Source organism: Syngnathus typhle, linkage group LG19 (assembly GCF_033458585.1).
Source record: "Syngnathus typhle isolate RoL2023-S1 ecotype Sweden linkage group LG19, RoL_Styp_1.0, whole genome shotgun sequence".
NCBI lineage: Eukaryota > Metazoa > Chordata > Actinopteri > Syngnathiformes > Syngnathidae > Syngnathus > Syngnathus typhle.
The window spans coordinates 785900-813571 of NC_083756.1; the positions used below are offsets into that span (position 1 = coordinate 785900).

The 27672-nt window shown below is 46.5% G+C and overlaps 1 protein-coding gene across 6 annotated transcripts in view; it reads right to left on the reverse strand.

The window, feature by feature from the left end:
• Window positions 1–1053: 1053 nt before the first annotated feature.
• The window catches only part of stau2 (staufen double-stranded RNA binding protein 2), an 85164-nt gene continuing 58545 nt past the window's right edge, over window positions 1054–27672 (reverse strand). For 5 of the 6 annotated variants that reach the window (XM_061265921.1, XM_061265923.1, XM_061265922.1 and 2 more), the window contains 5 exons: window positions 24937–24994; window positions 21986–22350; window positions 13360–13473; window positions 1771–1827; window positions 1054–1209 (listed from right to left, as the gene is read on the reverse strand). In XM_061265921.1, the coding sequence (XP_061121905.1) occupies window positions 1174–1209; window positions 1771–1827; window positions 13360–13473; window positions 21986–22350; window positions 24937–24994 (630 nt within the window). In that variant the 3' untranslated portion in view covers window positions 1054–1173. The remainder of the gene's footprint in view (window positions 1210–1770; window positions 1828–13359; window positions 13474–21985; window positions 22351–24936; window positions 24995–27672) is intronic. The other variant, XM_061265924.1, reaches the window with a different exon arrangement.

Below are 27672 nucleotides of genomic sequence, written 5' to 3' on the forward strand. Positions count from 1 at the left end.
TGAGGTATAAGAAGACACGGACATGTTTCTTCACATGAACTGAGGTGTTTTTACTGCATTCCAACAACAAAAACAAACACTGAAGTCACGTCGTTCTCAACCATCTCATACCGACACCGGCAATAAAAAGCACCCAGTCGATGTTGCGACGGGTCAACAAGACACACACAATGGGGCGTAGATGTGATCGCCGAAACGGTGGCGGGCGGGATGCTCCACTGGCACAGAATCACTGCAGCTACTTCTAGCGACTTAACAATTATACTGGCCACACATCATGGCCTGCTTATTATTGTCAGGCATGTGACGCTGCCGTGATGCCGCACCACGGGCGGGGACAAGTTCAGACGGACGAGGCCGGTCCGACCTTCGCGTCTCGCCACTTTTGTCCGCATGAAAAAAAAACGTTTATTGTGTTAATTTTCAGAATATGATACTCTTGCAATTCATACACGTTCATATAGATAGATGAACTCATTTTTTTACGTCAGCATACAAGGTAAGCTATGTGACTATATATGAAGACAACGACTAGAACTTTCACAGCACTGGCATTGGTTAATTTTAAATACAGTACTCAAGCATTGTTAGAGTAAGAACAGAATAAAAGAAACAGAAAGCCCCGAAACACAGAAGCTACAAGCTTTTTTCGCTCGTCTAAAATGTTTCTTTTTGTAGTTTAATGCCATGATGTACATATTTGTGTTAACCATACCGACAAATATGAATCTGGTGGGAACGTTGGACATCCCTTCAATTAAGACAGGACCATGCATATCGCTTGATTCTCATTATTTTGCGAAACCGAGAAACAACGGGTCAATAATGTGTGGAGATAGTGTTGTCTTCACATAGATTCGGGTAATGGGGGGGCGTTTAGTCGCTTGCTTCATGGTGCACATACACCCTATTGCATGTTGACAGGTTATGCAGGATACAGTGGCCATCGTGGGGGGGAAAGGAAAAGCTTGTGTGTGTGTGTGGGAGGGGCGGATTAGTTACATTGCGGGCTCGGGCGGGGGGCGGTTGGCAGGGGGGGCGGTTGGGCAGGGGGGGGCGGGGTCTGTGTTCCCAAAAGAGAAAAAAAAGAGGGGGGGGGGGGGGTTGGTCAGCTCCTGGACGACAGCCTTTGAATCCGTGCAGACCTGAGTGGTGGTGCCTGAGTTAGTCTGTTTAATGTCCGTCGTCCCTCCCGCAGGTTTCGGTGCTCTGCGGACACAAAAGCAAATTGCGTTGCTGTCTGGGCCACCTGGAGATTTTTTTCTGACCTGTTCTTGTGTTACCCTAGCGAGTCCTTCAGCTTCTAATGGATATGAAAAGCATGTCACAAGAGGGGGCGGGGGAGTGATACGTTAGGATATGGAATGAGGACATATAACTGGAGGAAATATCTGTATTTATTTCATAATTCATATTGAGTGACTTCAATTTGTTAGTACTTCCAAAATTTTATTGCTGATGATCATTTTGAATTATTATTAATTATCATTCTACAAAGTTGTCTTTCCTCACTTTCTTCTGCTTTTCAACATGAGCTGCAAGAAAATATATACGTACAGTGTATATACAATTTTTTTTCTCCCCAGTGGACACCTACTAGGAAAATATTCCAGAAATGATGGACAGGGATTTCCTCATCCTCTTTCCTTTCCTAACGAGCTCATGGTGGGCGGAGGGGTTTTGGGAACGAGGGAAGTTATGCGGAGAAAGCCTGTCCGCTTGGATGTGGCATTAGTGGGACACCTCACTCTAATGAGAGATGCTCGGTACCTTGTCCACCGGGTCCAGTCCCTGCTCCGACAGCTGTTTCAAGGCACTTAGAGCAGCCTGAGAAGAGAGGGAAGAACAGATGGTGGAGTGAATGCGCAGGGAGGAAGAGAGCGCCATTGAGTGGGAGGGAGGAGAGGAGAGGCGAGGAGAGTGAGTGTCACCCTTCAGCTGCTTTTCAAATAACACTTAACTCTGGGAAAGACAATGCCAGGCCAATTAGGACACTTTCCCTTCCCTCTGTGTTGTCTTTGGCTCCTCTGTCCTCTGTTTGTCTAGCGTTACCACCTTAACATTTCCACTTGCTGCCAAGTCAATATGAGCGAGTGACTGATCTTTATGCCCAAATGTCGCCGCTTAATAGGGCAGCCAATCAAGAGTCCTTAAGAGTTTTGGGATTAAGACTTGACTTTCTGACCAGCTATTGAGTTGGACCACAAATTGAAGGCCACTTGTAGAAACGGGCCCATCTGATGTTGTCCAGGCACAGCAGAGCATATTGAACATCTGTCCTCCCAGAACCCATTTCAAGGTTCTTTCAACACGTTTTCTGCCCATAACATTGGATCAGGCCTATCAGGTGGGATATTTGCGTCAATCAAAGTAGCAGTCATAATGACACAGCTTGGATTATTTATACTCGGTGGATCAGAAATGAGATAACAGATAAGGGAGGAGAACAGCGTCGGTAAAGCTTGAGTAAGAAAACCGCAAAATTTGTTTGACTTCAGATTATGAGAAAGCTCAGGCAGGAATTACAATTTATGAGTGAAGGAAGCAAAGGTCAGAATCTGGATTTTATCCATCAAACTGACAAAAGAAAATCTGCGATGTTTGCAACAACAGAACAAGACAGCTTTGAGAAATTGTACTGTTGGGATTTATTTTGGATTCTCGTGAAAAGCTAATAATTGTAAATCACTATTAGAGCATTTTGTCTTTTGAATCACTTTTTATTTTTAGATGCTTGGTTTTGAACAGGAAGATGTAGCAGTGAAGAAATAATTGTCATTAAAATTAACTCTTTGTTGTATTTATTCAATCAGGTTTGGGGCTTTTCCGCCCCCTCCTTCGGTAAATAGCTGCGGCCCATCTGTTTTGGGATGTGTGTGTGTAGGGTGTGTGGAGATAAACAACCATAAATCAGTGGCCTGACGGTGGCAGAGCTGCTGATATACGACAGGCATGCATAAGGGCCAAGGCAGGCAATCTCCAGGACAAATATTGGGCCTATCTGTGGCAATGGAAGACAATTTTTAAATTATTATCTGATTCTTTAGCACTTTAACATACTGTATATGTGTTTGGTACTCCAGCTGCACTGCTGTTCAGAGGAAAAAACTCCAAGGGGTCATCAACACAGCACAGAAGTTCATTGGCTGCCCTCTCCCCACACTGGAAGAGCTACACAGAACCCGCTGTCTAAAAAAAAACACAGAACATTCTGAAGGACACTTCCCACCCTGGCCACTCCCTTTTCGAACTGTTGCCATCAGGCAGACGCTACAGAGCAATTAGGTCAAGGACTAGCAGATTTGCCAACAGTTTTTACCCTACAGCGGTAGTCGCATTGAATGCAGCTAAACGTAAATGATTATGTCTGTGTGTGTTCTTCTGTGGGTTTTAGCTTGTATTTTTTAAATCTTTTATTCTATTTATTCTGTTTAGTTTTTATCATGCGCGGATCGGTTGGCACTTTTTAAATTTCGTTGTACATGTTACAATGACAAATAAAGATCTATCTATCTATCTATCTATCTATCTATCTATCTATCTATCTATCTATCTATCTATCTATCTATCTATCTATCTATCTATCTATCTATCTATCTATCTATCTATCTATCTATCTATCTATCTATCTATCTATCTATCTATCTATCTATCTATCTATCTATCTATCTATCTATCTATCTATCTATCTATCTATCTATTCTTCATCCAAATCAAAATGATATGTACATTTTATGATCACAAACCCAAAAAGTCCCATTAGTCCTTCTTTCACCTCGCCTCCTTCCGATAATACCCCCGTGCCCACCTCACACATTGGCTCATTCATCCATCTATTTAGCTTCTCGTAGTTCAAAGGCTTGGACGAGCAGCAGTCGAAACGGGCCGCCGCCGCCGCCGTCTGAGGACGATCTGCAACCGTAGCCGAGTTTCTGATGGCGAGTGACAAGAGCGGCTCATTTTTCTGGGCCTGCTGCTCTGTTAATGGCTTCCCCAACAGAGGCTTTGATTCCATCAACGGCTTAGCCAAACAAAAAGACCGTTCTCCCAGGAGTACCATGCATCGGCCTGATGCATCTAATGGATTGTTGGATCACATTGACCCAGACAAATCGGACTCCAGTGTCAGATCTCACTGCAGGACTGCTGGGTTCTAGTGAAGGATAGTTAGAGAGGAAAGGCCAAGTTAGGCTGGCTGCGGAGATGGCAAAACACAGGAGAAAAATACTAGCTGGAAATTTAGCTTAAGATATAAACCACAGGTGTGAAACCCATGGCACGGGGGCCGGATCCAGCCCACCACTTCATTTTATGTGGCCCACAGAGGCAAAGTTTCTTGTCAAAATATTTTTTTAAAACCCCACTTTGAAAATAAATTAGAAGATTATTTTAATGCTGGATTCTGTTGTGTGTGCGACAATATGATAGTCATTAATGGCCCCACAAGGGAAAAAAAACCTACGATGTGGCCCGCAACAAAAAATGAGTTTGACACCCCTGACGTCAAGAAGCTCCCATAATGCAATTCATAATCCACGTATTAATAAAACTAAGGGACATGGGGAAACAGCAAGATGCAGGTGCATTCAAGTATAAAGTCAATGGGGGGGGGGGGAAAGGAAGTAGGCTTCAGCTACCAATTGATGAATGATCATTGCTAGACAGTGAAGTGACTCAATTACATAAAAGAAACTTTTGTCAATCCATTTCAAAATCAATCTTGATACTCTTCTATTATTCCCAGCGATGTTACAGACAATGATTAGTGAGCCTTGCAAAAAAGTGGCGAGACTCTTAGACATGAAAAGCATTCTGATGAGAATGATCTAAGGGCTGTCGGCTAGACTAAACAATGAGCAGAGTGGATTTCAAACAGGGAGCTTAACAGGCAGAAGCTGGAGAAAATGAGTGTCGTCTTTGTCGGATATCTAAAGTGGGATATATTGTGCTGTTTCCAAAAAAAAAAAAAAAAAACGTGACAATGTTCTTCCCGCCCACAACCGCAAAGAAACTGATACCGGTGGTTGAGCCTTCATCTCACGTTATCACGTTGGTGATTCCTTTATCATTTTTTCTTTTGTCATAAAAGTCTTGAGCTTTGTTCCCCAAACCCTTGGCTTTCATTGAGTCCAAATTCCTTTGCTTTGCCTTGGCCCGTGTTTGCAGCCTGGACCGGGATCACAGAAAAGTTCCATGACAGCTCATGGGGAACACCTGTGTGTGCATACGTGCTGCCAGAGTCGGCATCTATTTGTTAATATATGTACATGGACTCTTGAGCAACTATAGAGAAGATGTAGTCAGAACTTCTCACCAAAAATGGCTTCCTCACTCTCTCTCCAGATTTCACATCCTCTCCCACATCAGAGCCATTGATAAAGGAAGCAGTGTGTGCCCTGGCCCGACATGACGTTAATTCCTCTGAAGCCGTTCACATGTGCCGCCTGGCTTTTTTTTCCCCCGCCGTGACTTTTGCTACAGCTGAACAAACTTCGCAATGAGAACATTTATTTGATTCCGGCATACATCGCAGTTATGTGCGGACACTGCCACATTACGGTTATGAGAAATCCCAAAGGGGGATGGCATGCGGATGGATTTCTCGCTTCGCCGGTGGGTCCTCGAGGCTCCCCAGGGGAGCGAGCCTTCGCTGACATGGCAAGCCATAAATAAGGGTCTGGGGCGAAACGCCGTGTCATGCGTCATTTGGGCCGGAGAGGCCTGCTTTATCCCCCCATCATCGAGCTGCTGAGCATGGCATCTCCTGGGGCGTAATTCAGAACATATGGGCAAAGGCCGAGGGCAGGCAGAAGCGCATACCACGCTTGAGCCTTGTCAGCGTAGCATCTGAGATGCTACACTGACGCATTCCAAGACGAACTAGGAACGGTATGCCTCTGCGATTGAGAAAGAAAGCGGCCTTTACGAGAGCGATTTATAAGAACAAAAGACAAACGGGATCCGACACCCACAGCGAGCAAGTCAGACTGGGGAGTCTCCGTCTACTTTCGATATTGCAAACTAATCCCCGTGTTAGCTGATGAACCAGTGGCTAAATAAAGCATGTGATGAAAGTGAAGAATGAATCTGAGAAGGGCTGTGGAAAGTACCTTAAGGCCTTGTGTGTCACAAATATGTTTCCTAAACCTCACAAACAGAAGAAATCCAGACCCACTTAAATTGAACGCAAATTAAATTGGTTATTTCCTACATTTTTGGGGGGTGGCCCGCCGTGACATTTTCCAAATATTGTTACGCTGATGTGATAACTGAAAAATATTTGGTCGGAGATTGTGGAGTCAGCTTTATGACTGTGACGGTTCTTTATTAGCTGTCCTCTGTGACTTCAAATTAGTACTCCATCACATCACATCACATCCACCTGCAGAGATCAATGTGTTATCTATGGCCCACAGGGAAACTCGTCTTTGTCTAATCCCGCGCTATTAAGACTCAAATTGCCCTTGGGGACAAACAGAAAGCTGTGGGAAGAAATGGCCGACTTTCAGACACATTCTTTTATGAGCAGAGCGATACTGGTCAGTCCCAAAGAGCGGCCAACTTCTCCATTGTCTAGCTCGTCTTTGGCCGGCGTTACCGTCGGAAATAGTCTTGTTTTGGCCCTTTGTTTACATGACAAGGTTTGACAGCAGGTTTCCAAGTGGAAGTTTTGAGACGGAGTGGATTAAATCAAATTAAATTGGAGCAATTGGTCAAAAATGCAACTTTTCAAACTGACAAAAACAGGTGAGAAGATTTGAAGGTGTGGAGAAGGAGCACCTTGGGAATGCCATCTACGGAAGGCCAAGGTGAGAGGAGTTAAGTGTTTTACTGCCATCTGCATGCAATAATCTCCATCCAAAAGGTTTCCCACGTCGGACAAGAGTGAAATTGGACGTTTGCTAGACAAGGACATCCGGTAACAAGAGAGGACCAGTTAGCGTTTTACATCGGCTTCCTCTCATCTCTTTGACGTTGAATCGCCCTTGTACACACGAGGGACACGCCTGTAAAACCCGTCGTGGTGTTTTATCATTTCCTACGGATTGCCACCTGACCCCAGGATTGTTTCTCATTACTCCGTGCGCTCGATAGACTAGGTAGGCCATCTTAGTTGAGAGCCACTGGGTTTAAGGGAGTGCTTGAAATGTTATGAAAACCGCGAGCGTTTCCACAGCAACTGGCACTGCGTGCTGTAGACACAGATTATATATCAAGCATGTTGACTGAAAACAATAAATTCCACCTTGCTGAAATGAAGTTACCAGGTAGACGTCGTCCGACCGACCAACCGACACATGCAGGGGCTTTGCTAACTTGACAAAGGACTGGAATAAATAAAACTGGAATGTAATTGATACTAAAATCACACATCCCTCTTTGAACAGTGCACTCTTTGGCAGTTGTGTTGAAGAAAGCAGGGGTTTCAAGAAAATCTAATAAACACGAGCGGAGAATCTCAGCAGGAGGCCAGCAATATTATGGATTAGGTTTAGAGACTGATGTGATGAGCGAGCTCACTGACACGACACTGATGCAGATGGTAATTAAAACTCAATCAAGCTAAGCTAGATCTCCATTCTAATTCATCCAAAATGAGTTCAAATTCACTATGCTCATTCTGCCCTACACTAAAATTCCAGAAAATGGGCGCAACAGATGCGATTACCACTTTTCTTTTTTAGCTACTGATGCTGCTAGTGGGAGGGAGTATTAAATCCTTTGCGGGCAGTTTTTTTTCCTTTTTTTTGAGACACCTCACAGCTTTTTACAGCATTGCAAACAGACAGTAAACACCAGGAAGGTGCTGCACTTTAACACGTGATTAAGAGCCAACTAATTGGATTGCAGATGGTAAAACTGTAAGGAGGACCGTAAAAGCCAACGGGAGACGGGCTGGGCCTGAGAGAGGGATCAGGACACCCCGGGCTGCTGACAAATGATCGAGCTTGGGTTTCTCATTTCTGCTGCCTGACTTGAAAATGCAAATAGCAGACTTTCTACGGCCCCCTCCTAAAAAAAAAAAAAAAGGTCTCCCCCCATGCCCACCATCCATCCCTCCATTCTTCTCCTCTCATGCGGTGGTTGCTCGCATGAAACAGAGGTCAGGGTACTAATGGAAGACCTAGCCTTGTGTGCTTCGAGAAACAAGACCCCCCACCCCACCCCAGTCCTGTCTCTCTTATAAATCAAGCTGGCTTCACTGAGAAGGGCAGAATCCTCTGATGTCTCATTTCAAAGTCCTCTTAAAGGCTCACACGGTTCCACATTTACTCTGTGGGCACAGCAGAGAAATGTGTGTGTGTTGGGTAGAGAGCGAGTGAATGGAAGAGATTTGATTTGAGGAAATTTTGGGATAGAAAAAATAGAACGAAATAGAATCACATAAAGCCTGGCATGTAATGGAAAATTAAAATATTTTTTCCCAAAAAAGACAGGAATACCAGGGGGCTTTGCATAGAACCTTGTGGAACCCCTTAATATCGGGCTGTTCAAAAATAATAAGTTTAATTTAAAACTGGTGTTTTTACTTCTTTTCCAGAATGCTGAATGAGATTCAACAGCAATATGAAAGAATTTGCTCAACGTTTACCAAAATAAGTTCGGCACACTATGTGTTCTCAACAAATCTCAGTTAATAATCACTGACAGCGTGTCTCCCAAAATCCCCCATTCTTGCATTTGCAGAGCTTCGCAAGACCATAACAGTACTGTTATGATGCAGGCAGGCAGACACGCACACGCACGCACGCACGCACGCACGCACACAGTGTTTACACAAACCGCAGGAGTGTGTGACACCTCAGTCGTAACTAGTGTTAACCCCCGACGTGTTGTTTTTGAGTGTTTCAAAATGTCTGCTGCTTGAGGCCTGAGAATGCGTTAACATCCAGATGAGAGGAAGGCGGTGGCAGCGGGGGAGCAGAGCGGGGAGGGGAGGGGTGGAGGTAGAGGGGTGTCTCAGACAGACAGAAAAAAACATTCCCCAGTCGTTACGCTCATGTCCATAACTCAGTACGCTGCCACAAAAGCAGTGATCCCGACGCGGGGCTTTAATGACTGGACTCCCACCACTATAAGCGCTGTTACCTGCTGCTCAACAGTGAGAGTCACTTCAGGCCTGATTCATGGCCACAGATAGCATCCTTTAACTTATATTGAGTGGAAAGAATAAGATTTACACCTTTCTAAGTGGGAGGCAACTTACAAGGCTGTAAAATCTGAGTGATAGCCTTCAAATTCAGACCTAAACCACAAAAAAGGACACTCAGAGGTTGGTGACCTCACTACAATCCACATTTGTCCATAAAAACACAACATATTGCCTACTTGGGTAATCTTGTTGATGGGCAGACAGACCACACTTGGCCAGGAAGAAGGGGGGGGGGGGGGGGAATCTGCCTGTATGTGACTTGCCCCTGATGGCCACAAAGGTCAAATTTGCATAGTGAGAGGGAGGAATTAGACGAGACACCATTCAGGTTACATAATGTCAAATCAAAGCAGAAATACATTCCCACTGGCAAAGTAAAAAAGCTAAATGCGTAGGTGGTAGAAAATGCGTTTTCTCCACAGGTGACATACATCACACGTTGTCACACCACCAGATCGCAAAGATTAGAAAGCCAGCCCTTATCTCGGGGACCTTTTCAGCGAGTCCCGCTATCACTCAGTGTCAAATGACATTAGTCTAATGAGGCAAAGATGCGACAAAGAGTGCCAGGGTAGGCTGACAGTTAAATGCCTCCCGTCGGGGTGATGATTAAAAGGAAGTGCGATGGGCTGAGGAATCGATGTCAAAAGTCTTACGCAAGGAATATCACACGTCGAGTAAAACACGGTTGCGAGGCTGCTGGCCAAACAACTCGGCGTTCTTGACACAGAGGTGATAATGAACCTAACACTTTTCTTACCTTTACGCCATCACAGAGGTGTGGCTGAGGAGTATGATTTATTTGTATACTCACAGATGCTAATCTGGGTAGCAACAGTTGCTAACCTCGGAAGAAACTTTTTTTTTTTGCACAAGTCACAACGTTTCTAATACACAAATAGGTTTTGGAAATATCCGTTAGTAGTTTGTCTTGAAGTGTGTTTATTGACTTCCCCCACGATGTCATCGTTTAACAGACAAGCTAATGCTTCCAAAGGGCCACTGAGAGCTATCAACAAGTCTCCTAATGAATGGGCAAGTTCATGTTTATTCTGGGGGGGGAAGACTCACTTGAATCCCCCATTTCATCATCTGCTGTCTCAATCAATCTCTCGTATCCCCCACTCAATCAATTTCTCTCCACCTTTTTTCTTCTCTCCCTTTTTGCTCCCCTTTCTGGATGAGTAAGCCATCTCCTTCCTCCTCCATCATTCTTTCACTGCTCCTATCCACTCCCTAATCTTGTGGTTTGAAGGGTGTTTCCTGAAGAGGGCATGCGTGCAGACGCATTTGAGTGATGTATGGTGGGGTGCAGTATGCTTGACGGTGGAGGTTCTGGCTTGCGAGGGAGGAAAGGTAACTAGCTTCTTGGAGGGAGTACACGGGAGGTGTAGCTCTCACTCAGGGCCTGCGTGATGCGAGCTAATTACGATGAAGGATGGGAGCTGCCACCTCCTACAGTCTATCAGCGCCTTCATTAAATTTCAATAGGCAGGAAATTTGGAAATAACAAAAAACAGATTTTGGCTAGAACATGAATGCTATTTTTCTTTGTTATTTAAATTAGGTCAGGTCGATGCCTACTTATTGGAGCTTTCGAATTTATATACTGGCCCTATTTTAAGGTATCAGGCAATTTTGGAGGGTTTCGATACCAGCCACCGATACTAAAACCTGCAGAAAAAAAAAAAAAGATTTTCTTTGCCATTTCTTTCTTTATCTTAAAATATTATACATCCAAAATACTGACCCAAAAATCCCTACCCAACACTATTTGACCAATTTAATTAACAGTATTTTACATTGACAAGTGACAAAATCTCAATCCCAAATTTGGAAAACAGTGCTCCTAATTTCCAGGAAGAGTCAACGCAGAATGTAGCCTGCTATTTAATCACACCCAGTGATTTAGGATCCATCCAGGTGCGGAGTTTGGGGATGTAAAGTGTAGATAGAGAAGCCGGGAGGACAGCTGCCTGCCTGCTTGGGTAACACTTCGGCGGGACCCCCTGAGAGGAGCCCAGCCTGGGGTAACGTCTGCACTCCAGTCGGGAAGGAGGACATCAAACGCAACCTCACCTGCTGTTCTCCCGCGCTAACTGCACGGGGGTTTTGAGAAGACCATCACACCAAGACACCGGTCCCATGGATCATCTGGCTGCCACTTCGTCACAAACATAGCAGACCCCCACAACAGAGTTTCTGCCTGGCTAGTTGAGGAATTCAAACATTTCAAGGGATGACAGCAAATAGTTTCACCCACGTCAAATAAAATCATCTAGAATTGCTCATTCATTCATACCACAGCTGACAATTTGGGAGCCGGGACACCGCGGATGGCGGTGGCTCAGCTGAGGACATTATTGCACGCAATGAGACACACAAATACATAGAGAGAGCCACTGCGGTGGGAGACAACAGTCACCCCTGTCATTTTCGATTGAAGGCCGCTCATGTTGCATCAGCGACACCTCACGTCCAACCCAGTGGGCCTTAGCCCCCCTGGTGTCTCACTGCCGCCACAGACTGACTGCCAGAGACTTACTTCAGCTCTGGAGAACAAACACACAAATGAGCCTTGTAATAAAAAAAAAAAAAAAAAAAAAAAAAAAAAAACATTCAAATACGACCGCTCACGATGAGCTCTAACCAACGTTATTCTTAACAAAACCGATCAAGAATTTCACGTTTCGCCACTTCTAAGTCAAAGAAGCAAAGTGATTAAAATGCTGAATTAAAAGTGTCAGCTTTGTTGACAGCTTTTGGTTTGATGCGAAGCGCCGCCAGTGTAGCGATTCCTTCCAGGCTTGCATGTGTTTGACAGATGCGACTAAACGGATGGCAACAAGGTCAGGAAGCCTCAGCTATGCAACTCTCTCAAATACACCCAAACAAATATTATCCCGTCAGGAATGTCTGCACAAAGCTAAAGAGTCGTGGCACTCGAGCACTGTGTTGTCTTTGGCTTGGATGCTTCTCTGTGCTCGATGAATAACAGCGCATTGTTAAAATGACAGATCTGACATTAATCAATAGCTATGGCCGCAGCTTTCACAATAGTGGACTTGCGTTTCTCGTAGAAGAGTTGTTTTTCTCTTCTTCTCGACAAAAATCACAGAACAACAACTGCTGTGCATCTTTGACATCTATGATGTGTATGGGAAAGAGCGCGAGCCAAGGCCTAGAAGTGCCACGCGAAACAATTGATTGGCAAGCCGGAAAAGAAAAATGAATGTGCATTCACAATGCACAGGCTAGATTGAGGTTCAGAAACCAACTCACATTTTTTAAATAATTTCTTTGATTGTATGTGACTCACACAAACTTAAGACATTCGACCAAGTTTAATAACTGGCTGCCAAGTGCGCATACAATTAGGTAAAAATGTCTAAATTAGCCATTAAATTAAAATTTATTCTAAAGACTTTGATGACTGACATTTATGGAAACGTTTTCTCAATCCATTGTTAAAAGTAGAAATTTGTGGTTTTGTCACGATCTGTTCGTTACTGCCGTGCAGCACAAAGCAATCCAACAACTTCCTGAAATAATTCTCTCTGAGGGAAAATAAGTGTAAATGCGAGAATAAGCGAGAAGCTGTTGCATTCTATTTACAGCTAGCTTAACGGCGCACGTGACCTTCTAGGTAAACTGCCCAAATCTATCGGGCCTTTCGGCCTACTGTGTTCAAGCGTCAGTGTTTGGGGGGCTGCTGATGCCGAGCGAGCCTCATTGTCGGGTCCTCCCTTTGTGGCCACGCTCGCACACTGTACAGAGGAAGAAAAGGCCTTTCCTAACAGTCGGTCATGCCCCAGTGCTCCTGGCAACAACAGGTTCAGAGGACGCAGACCTGCCTGGCCCATATTGGCTTGGCTCTGCGTTAGCGGCGGCAGCGCTAGCCCCCTGTCAGCCGGCCCATTCAAAACGAGGACGGCCCTTCATTAAAGCTTTGAAGAGTGCCGGACAAAAGGGTGTCCTATGTTTAGATGATAGAATGTAAGCAAGTGCTTTTCTGCTTGACCAGCACAAGACAAAGAGTCTCATTTTTGAATACAAGGCGTTGCAACGCCAGAGAGTTGCAGTGAGAAAACCCAAACATTTTTATATGGTTGATATTTTTACAAATTTATCTTAAACTCATATCGTACTGAACAGCTATAAAATTAGAACCACTTCTTCCTAAAAAATATTTTCAGTGAACATACCTGGTCATGGCTCGCTTGGAGGGTGCTCCCGGTGCCGTGAAAAGTCATTTGCACAGGAGAGAGGGTCAGATAGGTCACAAACTCCTTGCCACTCTGCGCATCGCTGTACTGCACCTGGAAGAGGTCAAAGACAAAGAGATGAAGTGTTGGCGCCGTTTGAGAAAATACTCGAGCTCATTAGAACATACTTGAAATGTGAGATGGAAAGCAATGTAATGCACAGAACGCGAGATGCTGAACTGAGGAGGAGACGGGCCAAGACGGAGTGAAAAAGCGGCTGCAGTAAAAAACTCTTCTGACAGGTTCATAAAATCAAAACCTAAGGGAGACTCAAATATATACATTCGATCTGGTATTGCGTGGTTAATGCCATGTAAAAAAAAAAAAAAAGGAGGCATGAATAAACAGGATGGAAAATGCTAAAAATGGACTGAGGTGAAGGTTCAATTCAAAAGCATAAGATTGTTTTTTTTTTTGCTTCTTTTTGCCCACCCTTCACAATTCCCGCCGCTTTTTTTGGGGGGGGGTCTGGGCCCTTTGGCTCATTATGAGAATTTAATCTGGGAACATTTGTGTTGTGGGTCCGTAGTGCCAACTGACACACTATGTGATGTTTGACTATATAAATAAAGCTCTCATGGCTTCCAGCTCCAAATTCTGGATTAGAAAACAGACAAATTTGGCAGGTCACCAATCATCACCTGGAGCTATTTCTTTCACGGCAGAATAGTTTGAAGTGGCCCGATTACTTCAAGGCCCACATGGGACGTCAGGATGAGGCACTGTGGCACTGCCACTGTCTTATTTGTGATGATTTGGCCCAACTAACGAGCGTCGACAACAAACTAGCCCCATTCTGTGTCGGAGTGCATGTTCGGAGGCATCTGTGAGCGCATGCATTTTAAACAGGCCTAACTAATCATCCCAAGTCCCAGCCTCTAATCCACTTCCTTTACAGACAAAAGGAGGAGGAGAGTTACGCAAGGCCTGCAATTGATCGGCAGCACTAATGTGGAACAACCTCTGACATTTGGCCTCAAAAGCTGGCTCCGCCTCAAACGCTCCTCTCTTCCAGCGAATAGCATGCGAGAAACCAACTGCGGTGGCATGCCGAAAACTGTACACAATATTAATTGCGCTGCACACGGAGACCCGAATCCATTCATCATCCGCGTACAAGACTAATGGACGCCGTCCAGAGAAAGCCCAGATAAAAAAGAAGTATCTTTTGACTATACTTCAATAAACGAGCCCTCTCGCTGGAGGAATGCTGTCATTGTTTGTGAGAAGCAATTAGAGGTCCTCGCCAAGCCACTTCAGAGGGGACCCCGGGGGTCAAGAGTGTTTTAAGCACATTGTTAATATACCTTTCACTACGGCTAATGGGAGCAGATTGAGGGTAAACACATCTGGTAGTTGAGAGCAAAAATTAAAACTTGTAAACAAAGTGGAGTCAATTATTAAAATCGAAAAAGAAAAAAAAAAAAAAAAAGAAAAAAAAGTACCTTCTGTTATATTTGCAAAGTGATGGAATCAGCAAAGATATTTGGCTGGCTGGCAGTTGGGTGGTTGTCGACGGCGCTGAATCAAGCCGCGCTGCGCCAATTTGTGATTCCATTAAGAGTTTAAACACGAATGATGGCGGAGGTGGCGCCGCTCCAAGATGGACGCCGAGCAGCCTGCCAATGAGCTGCGCTGACGTCTGGCGCCTGTGACGAGCGCTTGAGTCGGATTCACCCTCATGGCTCAAGTGACAGTTCTCATTTTGGGCCACCCCAGGCCAAATATGGAAAAATAATTTATTGATTATGGTTAATGTGTTTTATTTGTATACTGCCGTGTTGGATATATGTAGGAATTAAGGATAAAAAGGTTTAGAAAATATCTAACAAAAAAAAAAAAGTAAGCCTGCTTGTGCTTGGTGGTAGTTAACTAAAAAGCAATTCAATGTGTTTTTTAGGAGTGCGTCAGCACGCGTGTGAATCTCCCTAATTTACAATTGAGATGGTTTATCAGCTTGAGTTTCCGCTGGTTGCCCGGTAACGTCATGTTGGTTTTGGCGAGGAATTTTTGGAACGCGTAGTCATGCATGACGATGCACTAATCGGTTCTTAGTTGTTGTTTTTTGTTAGTAGGGAAAGGAAAGAAAAAAAATTCATTTATTCGTTCAATCATTTAATTCTCACGAAAGCGCTTGGGGAGGACAGGTTTGATTAAAAAACAACGTAGTGTTGAACACAGGTAAGATCATATGATGGCGCCGCGGATGGCAGCCACGGTGAGTCGCTCTCTGTCTCTGTCTTATTTTGTGTGTTTTCTGTGTCCTCTGCTGTCCATCCCGGATCACTTTGACCAGAGAAGCGCTGTTAAACATCGCACAGTCTTCTTCTGGTATTTTCTCTCCTGTTCTCTTTGATTCAGACTGTTTGTCGGAGATTCTAGCCGGAGCGGCGGTGCTATACAAGCTAGCGCGACGACGGCGGCGCGGAAAATGAGCCGGAGCACTTGTAAGGCTGAGGCAGAGAGGGTTCCGTTCTGCCCTACCGTCAATTCATCTGGAATGTCCGCTCCCTGGCGAACAAGATGGACGAACTGCTGCTCCTCACTTCAAGGAACACGGACTTAAGCAGATCTGCCGCGCTGTGCTTTGTTGAAACGTGGCTCAGCGAACGAACCCCCCACCACGGCGTGGAGCTAGGGGGGTTTCGGCTAACTCGTGCAAATCGCAGCGCGGAGCTCTCCGGAAAATCAAAGGGAGGTGGTCTCTGTTTCTACATTAATGAACGTTGGTGTACTGATGTCACGGTGTTGAAAGAGATTTGCAGCCCTCTCCTAGAAACACTTTTCAAAAACTGCCGGCCGTTCTATTCACCATGGGAGTTCTCCTCGATCGTCATGGTGGCTGTTTACATTCCACCACACCCACGTGCGAGTGAAGCCACACAGATGCTGGGTGACCAGGTAAGAGACATGGAGAAACTTCTACCAAATTCACTAATCATTGTTCTGGGTGATCTTAACAGGGCAAACCTCACACACGAACTCCCCAGATACAGACAGCACGTAACGTGTCCCACCAGAGGGGCACAGACTCTGGACCACTGCTACATCGTGATCAAGGATGCATACCACTCTGCGGCTCGTGCAACTTTAGGACTCTCGGACCACTGTCTAGTTCATCTGATCCCGGCCTACAAGCAGAAACTAAAAACTTCTAAGCCTGTGGTGAGGACTGTGAGGAAGTGGACAGCGGAGTCAAGGCAGGACCTCCAAGCCTGCTTTGACTCCACCGATTGGGGAGTTTTCGAAGCTGCAACTTCAGACTTGCATGAAATCACTGACACTGTCACATCATACATCAGTTTTTGTGAGGATCTGTGTGTGCAGACTAAGACCTTCTGCACGTACAACAAAGACAAACCTTGGTTTACGCCGAACCTCAGGAGGCTGCGCAAAGTCAAGGAGGAGGGATACAGGAGCGGCGACCGCGACCTGTTCAGGCAGACCAGAAACACACTGAACCGAGAGGTCAGGAAAGCCAGGAGGTGTTACGGGGAGAACCTGAAGAGACACCTCTCTGCCAATCCTGATCCCTCAACAGTGTGGAAAGGTCTGCAGAGCATCACGGGCTACAAGAAACAAACCCCCTGTCCTGTGGAGAGCCCAAGGCTTACTAACCAGCTAAATAGGTTCTACTGCAGGTTTGATTGGTCGTCCCACACAACGGGACTTCCTGCAGCACAATCTAAATACTCACTTCTTCCCACAACTGCTCTGTCCACACCTCTATCATTGCTGTCACCCACTCTCTCTCTTGCAGAGGCCGCGCCCGCACTCCAGATCCGCGAGGAGGAAGTGCGCCAGATGTTCCGGAGACAAAAGACCAGGAAGGCACCGGGCCCAGGCGCCGTGTCACCTGCTTGAAAGTCTGCGCTGAGCAGCTGGCGCCCACCTTTACACGGATCTTCAACCGTTCTCTGGAGCTGTGTGAGGTGCCCTTGTGCTTCAAGAGCTCCACCATCGTTCCAGTGGCCAAGAAGCCCGCCATCACAGGTTTGAATGACTATAGACCTGTCGCACTGACATCTGTGGTCATGAAATCTTTCGAGAGGTTAGTGCTGAACCACCTGAAGTATGTCACGGGGCCCCTGCTTGACCCCCTCGAGTTTGCCTACCGGGCAAACAGGTCAGTGGATGATGCCGTCAACATGGGACTGCACTACATCCTGCACCACCTGGACACCCCAGGAACGTACGCCAGGATCTTGTTCGTGGACTTCAGCTCGGCGTTCAACACCATCGCTCCTGACATCCTCCAACAGAAGCTCATTCAGCTTGCGGTGCCTGCCTCCACCTGTCAGTGGATCACCAGCTTCCTGACCAACAGGAGACAGCGTGTAAGGCTGGGGGCATCACATCTGACACCCGGACCACCAATACTGGAGCCCCTCAGGGGTGCGTCCTCTCCCCACTGCTCTTCTCTCTCTACACCAATGATTTCTCCTCAGGTAACTCTCCTGTGAAGCTCCTGAAGTATGCAGACGACACCACTCTCATCGGACTGATCCAGGACGGTGATGAGACTGCGTACAGACAGGTGGAGCGGCTGGTCCACTGGTGCAGCCAAAACCACCTGGAGCTGAACCCGCTCAAGACTGTGGAGATGACAGTGGACTTCAGGAGAGACCTTTAACCATTTTTACCCCTCACTATCCGCAGTAATACTATTCTCTCCACAGACACCTTCAAGTTCCTGGGAACCACAATCTCTCGGGAGCTGAAATGGATCGGCCACATAGACTCTGTCCGGAAGAAGGCCCAGCCGAGGTTGTACTTCCTGAGACAGCTCAAGAAGTTCAACCTGCCGCGAGAGCTTCTGAAAACCTTCTACACTGCCATCATCCAGTCTGTCCTCTGCACCTCCATCACTGTCTGGTTTGGATCGGCCTCCAAACAAGACAAGCACAGACTGCAACGGACAATCAGGACTGCAGAAAAGATCATTGAAATCAACCTCCCATCTATCCAAGACTTGTACCTGTCCAGGACCAGGAAACGTGCAAGGAACATCTCTACGGACCCTTCTCACCCAGGTTGCAGTCTGTTTGAACTACTCCCCTCCGGACGGCGTTATAGAGCTCGGTACGCCAAAACCAGCAGACACAGAGACAGCTTCTTCCCCCAGGCTGTTGCGCTGATGAACTCACACCACTCTTAGAGTCTCAGAGTCATTACTGTGCAATAATATTCTGATCTCCACATCTTTTTTTAATTTGTCTACACTGTTTGTACTATGTGTCCTCTCTGCATCCATTGCAGCCTGGTCATCCTGGACCTTCCCATCTGTAGTCTCTTCTCAAGGTTTCTCATTTCCCCTAGCTGGAGTTTTGAGTTTTTCCTTGCCCTTTTGGGAGTTTAAGATCGGGGGATGTTTGAGAATATTTGCCATTTTTCACATGTCCTGAGTGTTGTTAGTCACCTAAATGTTGAACAGAGGGTGTGATTTACCGAAGTCAAATTCCTTATTTGGCACGCTCAAACATGGCGAATAAAAAACTCTTGAATCTTGAATCAAAATGATGCTGAAAATACTGTTCTAGCATTTGCTAGGTTTAGATTTAAATGTTTGCAAATGGACTTGATTGTGGCATAAAAAAAAATTCATAATGGCTCAGTTTTTCCAAGGCCACCATTTCGGCAGCACGATGGCACACTCAGCCAACAGTGCATTAACTGTCTGATTTATATCACAGACAAAAGTTGTTTTCCAAGATTGCTCTTCACAGAAATATGCTACGCGGCGCAGCTGGAAGTCATCACCTACTAATGGGCTAGGATAAGCCTTCTTCCCAAAATGTATTTTCTCAAACAATTTCCAAAGTAAACAAAGAGACGAGGAGTGAGGTGACGACAAGAAGGGCGCTGCTCTTGAGTCTTTGGACAAGATGGCCCGTTTGATGTTGATACAAAGAAACGAGAGGCGGCCTTAGAGATGGGAAAGATGACAAAAAAAAAATAAAAAATAGAGGGGGGGAGATATTTGAGTGCCGAGCAGGCAGAAGAAGTGGTCGGTCGGAATCATTTGAAGTGGTTTCTCAATACGGCCAAAGGAGGAAGAGGAGGGACGAAAGAACTAACAAGGAAGAGTGTGAGAAAATCCTGGAATCAAACGAGCCACCCGCCAAGGATATGTTTTTATGAATATGTGCTTTTCCGTCAATGTCTGGCGAAGTCTTCCCTCCCACACTTTGATTCTATTTAACAAGCTGGAGAGCAGAAGTGACGGCTATCTGGTCTGTGTTGTTTCTGATGGATAGTGCAGGTTGGTAAGATGATGTGATCCTTTCAGCGTCACTTAACGATATGGCGCTGATGCAGCGTGGATAACAGGGAGGCTGTTATAGATCTGAAAAGTTAATGTCCAGTTCCTTCTACAGTATGTCTGACCCGAATTTGAGATTCTCTGGATTTTGGACGACTGCTGTCCATATGCAACCAAACCTCAAATACACTAAAACAGGGGTCCCCAAACTTTTTCCTGTGAGGGCCACATAACTTTTCCCTTCTCTGATGGGGGGCCGGTGTCAGTTTGTAACAGAAAAAGTGTGACGATCGTAGAGGAGCTTAAAAAATTTATTGTTTTCCAGAAAGCCACACATAACCAAATAACGGTTATTTAATAACCCTTTCCAGGTTCTTTACAGAAAAAAAGTCAGGAAACAAATAATAACACTATTAATGAAATAAATAATAACTAAATAACTCTCTGAGTTCTTCACAGAAAAACCAGGAAATAAATAATAACTAAATAACTCTCTCTGGGTTCTTCATAGTAAAAAAAGCCATGAAACATTAACTTTCTGTTGTGCCGTGCACAATCTTAACAGATAAAAGTTCAGCTCAGTTGTCAGAGCAGAATCTCTCTGACACATATGAGCAGTCTCTTAAAGTTCTTGTGTTCCTTCTTTATAATCCTTTTGTAGGTTCCAGTAGGCTTGTAGACACCGCTGTCTTTTTTGTTAAAGTTTGCTAGTGCTTCATAGTCTGGAGTAAAATTTGTTGTGGCAATTCTTAGGCGAGATCCGAGGTGTTGGTCCGTTTACCTCGATCTGTGACGGGTTGATGTTGACGTTCATGTGGCTGAACGTCACGTCGCGTACGTCGAGCCAAATTGGCCACTCTCTTTTAAACGCTCGGCACTGTGTCCACCTTGCTTTTCCTTGGGCGACTCATTTTAATGGAAGGATTCCAGGGGAAGGTTTGTGGATGGCTTTAGCGCAAAACTGCATCTGAAAGCTCAGCGCGCGAATTACAAGAATGCTGTCGTCACAGCCCACGCTCTAAATTCGGGACTGATACAAATAGAGCGGGAGTGCGCCATGTCTGTACTACTGAGTACGTACACACACTTGTGAGTGTGCACCGAGCTTTCTGACACGGCTTCCGGTAGTAAATGCGCAGGCGAGCGCTTCCCTATCTACTGGGGAAACGCAGTCATTGCAGGCAAAATGACCCAAAAAAACGTTTAATAATACAATTTGTTCAGGGTTGGCGGGCCGGATTAAACGGTCCCGTGGGGTGAAAGATGTTGTTTATGCGCTGGATAGATTTTCTTGTGCGCTGAGAATGTGCGGGCAGGGCGCGATTGCGCACGCGCGCAGCTTAGAGGGAACATTGGTCATGTCTAAACTAATTTCCATTTTTTTTGCTTTACTAAATTCAACAGCCAAGAGCGTTGTAATTCCTAATTGATGCTGAAAGATGGAAATTCTCTTGGCACCTGCCTGTTACATTTGTATTGTTTATTGAATGACAACGCTGCGCTTTTCTACTGGCAGGGCCCTGGCCTGCCATAAACAATTTTTTATTATCCAAGCTAATGAGAGCAACTTTTTTTTTCTCTATTACGCTGGCTTCTGGAGCTATGTCAGATGTCAACAAAATGAAAACAAAATGTAGGTCACTGTACCAGAGGTAGTTTGGATATTTTTTTTTTTAAACACAAAATATACAGTTTATATAGTAATGGTAAGGGGACATTAAAATTTATTTATTTATTATTATTATTATTTTTTCATATTTATTTTCTGGTGCGACAAAGTGATGTCTGTTTCATGGAAAAAAAAAAATTGGGCTACATTTAGACTCTGTGGTGAGTTTAGACCACAGACATGCTTAAATGCTTTACAAAAAGCCTCAAGGCAATGTGTTTGTGTTTCATTCAGATTCAGGTTCATTACACTCCCTGATACGAAACATCCTCTCGATGAAACGTATACAGCGTCGCCTGCATGTTTCAATTACAGCCTGGCTCATATTCCGACGTGTTTATTACCACACATTAATGCAAGGAGCGATTCACGGAGCAAGATTGAAGCCCGATGTCAAGAATGCAGATTAAGGCTCGTACATTCAGGAAACAAGACGGGCTCTAATTTAACACACGCGCACGCACGCGCAGGCTTATCCCGACTCTTCAATTCCACTAAACTGAACCTGCTGTGTGCATGCGTGTGTTAGCGCATACATGCTAGCGTGTGTTGCCAGGCTGAAAATCCACTTACTATTACAATGCAGTTTACGTCTTAGGTTAGCGTCTGGAGCGTGGTTAATTTATGAAGCTTACCTGGAAGCCCTGGATCCGAGCCAGGTACTCCAGCTGCTGCGCAGGTTGGACCGACACACCGCAGGCCAAAGGGGGACTTGTGCCCTTTCCTGGCAACATGGCGGCGGCGTCTGCCATGGGCGACTGGCCGTTTAGCAGCAGCTCCCGTGCCATGGTGGCTGTCGGGCTGGGAACGGGGGATGGACTGCAGAAGTAGGGCGTGTGTCCCGGAGGTAGCGGGCTGCCGCAGGGGGTCATGTCTTTGGAGGGCATGTAGTTCATGGAGCCGCCACTGCCGTTGGAACCTGGGGAACTGCTTCCCTGCTTTCTGCTGGCTTCCATCTCCTGGTAGACATCAGGACTGAGGTGGAGGAGACCTTTCTGGGCTGAAAAGGTTGAGAGGGATGTTGTTTAGTGAATACATTTTCAAAAGTGAATGATAAACACTTCTAAGTCTTTATTGCTGAGTCTTCACACATTAACAAAATGAAAGCGGATGGAAAAGTGAAGGACCACCCAGAGTTTAATCAGGAAGCGAAATTTTATACATGAACTGCCGAAATGACAGCCATACAACTTCATTCACATGTACATGTGTGTGTGTGTGTGCGTGCGTGTCTGTGTGTGTCTGTGTGTGCGTGTGGCTTGGCTTCCAAAGTATCATTCCATCACTTTGTGTGGTTTGGCAGCGGCGAGCTGGAGCGATGCGAGTGCAGCTTCTTTCTCACTCAGAAACGCAAACACAGACACATCAACCAACATCAACACGACAAGCGGGATTGCATCAGTGATGAGAAACAGCACAGTCGGCCGCCTGGAATCATGTCTCGCTTTGAACACAGCGGGGGGGGAAGAATCGGGAAGCGGTTTGCTTCATGAGCCCACGGCGGAATTGGAAGCACTTCAAGAGCCCGACGTTTTCAGGTTGTCCCGCGAGTTGTTTTCGGTGGCCTAAAGAAACGGCAAGTGGGAAGATCGCTCTGACATCATTGCCCTGAAATGGCTGCGACAGGTGGACTGAGGAAACGGGGCAGGCCGCTTTCGTCACTTTGCGACTCGGATTCAAGCGCAAGACTCAACTTGGTGCGACGATAAAAGCGAAGGAATCTGTTTTTTGACGGGAGACGAGCTGGGTGTGGAGGCGTGGATGTGAAAAGCATGCCGAGCCTCCTCAATTCATCCAAGGTCACCAAAGACAGGAGGACCAGATGTGTTCATGTGTGTGTTTGCGCTTGTTTGTGTGTGTACAGACCAACAGCTGGGAAGAAAGTGTAGGAGCAAGCGCATGACTGACAGCACACTTCCTGTTTGACTGACGGCAGCCATCACACATGCAGACGAGTGAGCGAGAGAGAGAGATTTGCACACTTGCGCTTCACTTGGAGCTTTCTGGGAATCCAGACGCCCGTGTTAACAAGCTAAGTGGGCATTGAAGGCTGCGATGAAACCCAGGGGCTATTACTCATACGAGAACAATCTCTAACACGTCAGTCGTGACACAACCTCCGCTGCTTTAGCCTTTTTTTTTTCCCCAGTGAGGAGGGCAATTGGAATTCACGCAAAAAATTCAGCTTTACAGCGTTGGTCATAAAATAAAAGAAAGATGCAGGCCAACATGACATCAGCAGTGGACAAAGAGTATTACGTGCATGGGGCTGGGGTTTTGCTGCAAGTTTCCAGGCAGTTTCGGAGAGGGTCCGCCCATTTTGGGCGTCCGGCGGGCCAGGGGGAGCGCTGGAGGGAAGCCAGAGCCAAGCATGAGACTGATCGAAAACAGATAGGGCCAGAGCCCGCCGCTATAAATCACCCCGGCTGAGCGAGACCTTCGCACAGTTCACATATGCACACAATGCGCCGACACACACATGCACAGCAGGAAATGAAATGTGGCAACTCCGCTGAAAAGCCCGGCTGCAGGACCCATGGGAATAGACGAGAGAAAAATCGCTTCTCGTACTAGTCTTTCTTTTAATGCTCCCTTCCAGTCCGTAAGGCGCTGTTAGTCGCGCCGCGGCGTCCCGCAGGCCGCAAACATAAACAATGAGCTGCGCGTTAAATTTGATAAATTATCATCGTGTCGGGAGGCGTGGATTTGAGAGGAGGCATCGTTGGGTCAACAGAGTTGGGTTAAATGTCTAAATCCTTGTGCACTGCCGATCGTGACCACAAACACATTTTGACTTTTTCATTGAGTGGTAAATGTTTGTTCAACAAATATTCCAAACGTCTCGGGTGGGTTGTGTGGTTTGGTCGACCATAATAGGCAAATTAGCAAGAGACTTAAGCCTGATAATGAGTAAGGGGCAAATTATGAATGGGAACGGCGAGCCAGATGAGGGGAATTTTTGCACGAGGCTTCACTCTGGATTTCTAATTGGGCCAAATCACAAACACGAATGTGATGAATGCGCAATGTAATGTTCTTGTGGATTTGTGTCAGGGCATAGCGGCACTCAATTGGATCTGGATGATGCATTGCAATTTAAAATACGGCTTTGTTTGTTGTCTATGCCGCATCATATGGGCTATTTTCTATGGGCTGACTTCAAAGTTCCAGACTTTGGTATCTTTGTTATTTTGTCTACAGTTGTTTTGAAACGTCGCCTTGAGTAGAAACTTGTCGATGGAATTTTCATCCACGGCCTGCATCATCTTGTGGTATGCGTGCCGAGTGCACGTACAGGATAACGTGAATGTGCGCTAATCCTGAGTGAAATGTGATGTTTTGTGCGCACGGGGAGGCGGCGGGGGTACTCCCCAGAGGGCCTCCGTGTACAGGCCCTGTAAGCCTGAGTGAATGGGCCCCAATTCGCAGGCTCCCCACGAGGGACGCACGGCCGATTAAACTGACAGTCAAGATGCCCATTGACCAGTCACAGAGATTAAACGCCGGGCCATCTCGCCGACTAAAACCACCTGGGGACGGGAGGAGGCAGAGAAGGAAATGGAAAGAGGGACGTGCCGATACTCACTGTTACTCGTCGTTTCGGTAAAAGGCGCCTTTTGTCCATTCCACCCTTTGTCGTCAAACTGCGGTGATGCGGCGGGAAAGGAAGGGGGTGCAAAGTAAGAGAGATGTATTCTTCAACAGACAGCCTTTTCCACGCATGTCAGACAAGTTCCTTCCTACTGTTTGGACCACAAAGACACGCTCACATGCGAGAACCCTTAAGGAGCCTAGTGTCTGTCTATTTAAGTGGGTGTGTGTGGGGGGGGGTTGTCAATGTTGAGCGCCCTCAAAGGCTCCTATTCAGCGCCGCCGCTGTGGATCTATGCAGATACAAACTCGCACCGTCACAAACACTCATGTATGCGGCAACCAGCCCGAGCGACGGTTGGAATGAGAATTAGATGAGTTTACATACAGTATGTGTCATATACTTGATGTTCCTAATACCGTTTTTTCATGTATAATGCGCAAAATTTAACTACCGTTTTTTTCCGTGTATAGTGCGCCTCCATGTATATAATACGCACCCTAAAAATGGCATGCTGATGCTGGAAAAAAGCCTGTACCCATGTATAATACGCACCCAATTTTTATGATTTTTTTATTTTTTTTATTTTTATTTTTTTAAGTCCCAATGATCGTCACACACGCAAGGAGGCAATGGGTCCCATTTTTATAGTCTTTGGTATGGTCTTAACTAGGCTGGATGTAATTTTTTTTGTTGCCGTTGATTTCTCCGACTGCCCATAAACGCACCACCGCGCTCCGTGTGCGCACGGGAAAGAGGCGTGCGGACGTGAAAAAGGCGAATCTGTATGGGAGAGACGTTGAAGAGGAATAAAAACACCCTTGGAAACCAAAACTTGGTGATTTCAAGTTTCATTTCGAGGGACATTTGTCACGTCTCGTCCCCAGTTTTGCTATGTGTCTAGGTTGCCATAGTTTCTGTTTGCGTCGCCCCTCTCTTCCTGTGTCACCTCAATCGATGTAACGTGTTTTGTATTTAAGTCCTGTCTGCCCCTCGCGCACCGCTGAAGGCCACTCCCCCTTCACGAGCTGCCCCTGTGCCTCTCCGCCGACAGCGTGAGGAGGGCGCTTGCCGCCATCAACATCCGTAAGGCGGCGGGCCCTGACGACATCCCGGGTCGGGCGCTGAAGGACTGCGCTGGTGAGCTGACGGATGTCTTCACGGACATCTTTAACACTTCCCTGCAGCAGGCCATCGTCCCGTCGTGTTTCAAAGCTGCCACCATCGTACCTGTGCCGAAGAAACCCGCTCCGTCCTGCTTCAATGACTACCGCCCCGTGGCACTTACGCCCATCATCATGAAGTGCTTTGAGCGGCTTGTCATGGAGCACACCCGATCCGTTCTCCCCCCCACCACTGACCCCTTCCAGTTTGCGTACCGAGCCAAGCGGTCTTCTGAGGATGCCATCTGCTCTGCCCTCCACTCGGCCCTCACCCACCTGGAGAGGAGGGACTCGTATGTGAGATTGCTGTTTGTGGACTTCAGTTCTGCCTTCAACACCATTGTGCCACAACGCCTCATCAGCAAACTTGATGCGCTGGGCCTCAGTACCTACCTCTGCAACTGGCTACTGGACTTCCTCTGTCAGAGGCCACAGGTAGTACGTGTTGGCGACAAAATCTCCGCCAGCATCACGCTGAGCACGGGGGCCCCCCAAGGCTGCGTGCTCAGTCCGCTGCTCTTCACCCTCCTGACGCATGACTGCACTGCAACCTACAGCGACAACCGTATCGTGAAGTTTGCTGACGACACGACTCTGGTGGGTCTCATCACCAAGGGAGACGAGACTCAATACAGGCTGGAGGTTGACCTTCTGACCACGTGGTGCAGGGACAACAACCTCCTGCTGAACGTCGACAAGACCAAGGAGATTGTTGTGGACTTCCGGAAGGGTCACACCCAACACCTGCCGCTGACCATCGACGGTGCTGTGGTGGAGCGAGTGAGCAGCGCCAAGTTCCTGGGGGTGCACATCAGTGAGGATCTCTCCTGGTCCACCAACACCGCGTCACTGGCAAAGAAAGCCCAGCGCCGCCTGTACTTCCTGCGGAAACTCAGGCGAGCGAGCGCTCCTCCGGCCGTCATGACTGCATTTTACCGCGGCACCATTGAGAGCGTCCTCTCCAGCTGTATTGCTGTTTGGGGTGGCGGCTGCACTGACTACAACTTGAAGGCCCTGCAGCGCATAGTGAACACTGCTGGTAAGATTGCTGGTGCTTCGCTCCCCTCCTTGAAGGACATTTACACCTCCCATCTCACCCGCAAGGCGACCACGATTGTGAGTGATGCGAGTCACCCCGCTCACTCTTTGTTCGAGCTTCTGCCCTCTGGGAAGAGGTACAGAAGCCTGCGCTCCCGCACCTCCAGACTCTCAAACAGCTTCATACTCCAGGCTGTTAGGATCCTGAACTCGCTCCCCCGTTCTGCGTAGCGTCCTGTACTTTTACTGTCTGAACTGTCTGAATGCACACTGGCTCTTATTATTTATTATTTGTTATTACTCTTATTTATTGTTTGTGCCTTTTTGTTTATGATGTTTTTTACTTTTGCGCTATGCTTGCTGGCTCCGTTATTTATTGTGTTATCTGTTTATTTATTATTTATTCATCACTCTTACTATTGATTGTTTGAATTTTTGCCTTCTTGTTTTTATATTGTGTCGCGTACATGTATGTCTATCGTGTTATGTGTCTCGTCACCGTGGGATCGAGAAAAACGTAATTTCGGTC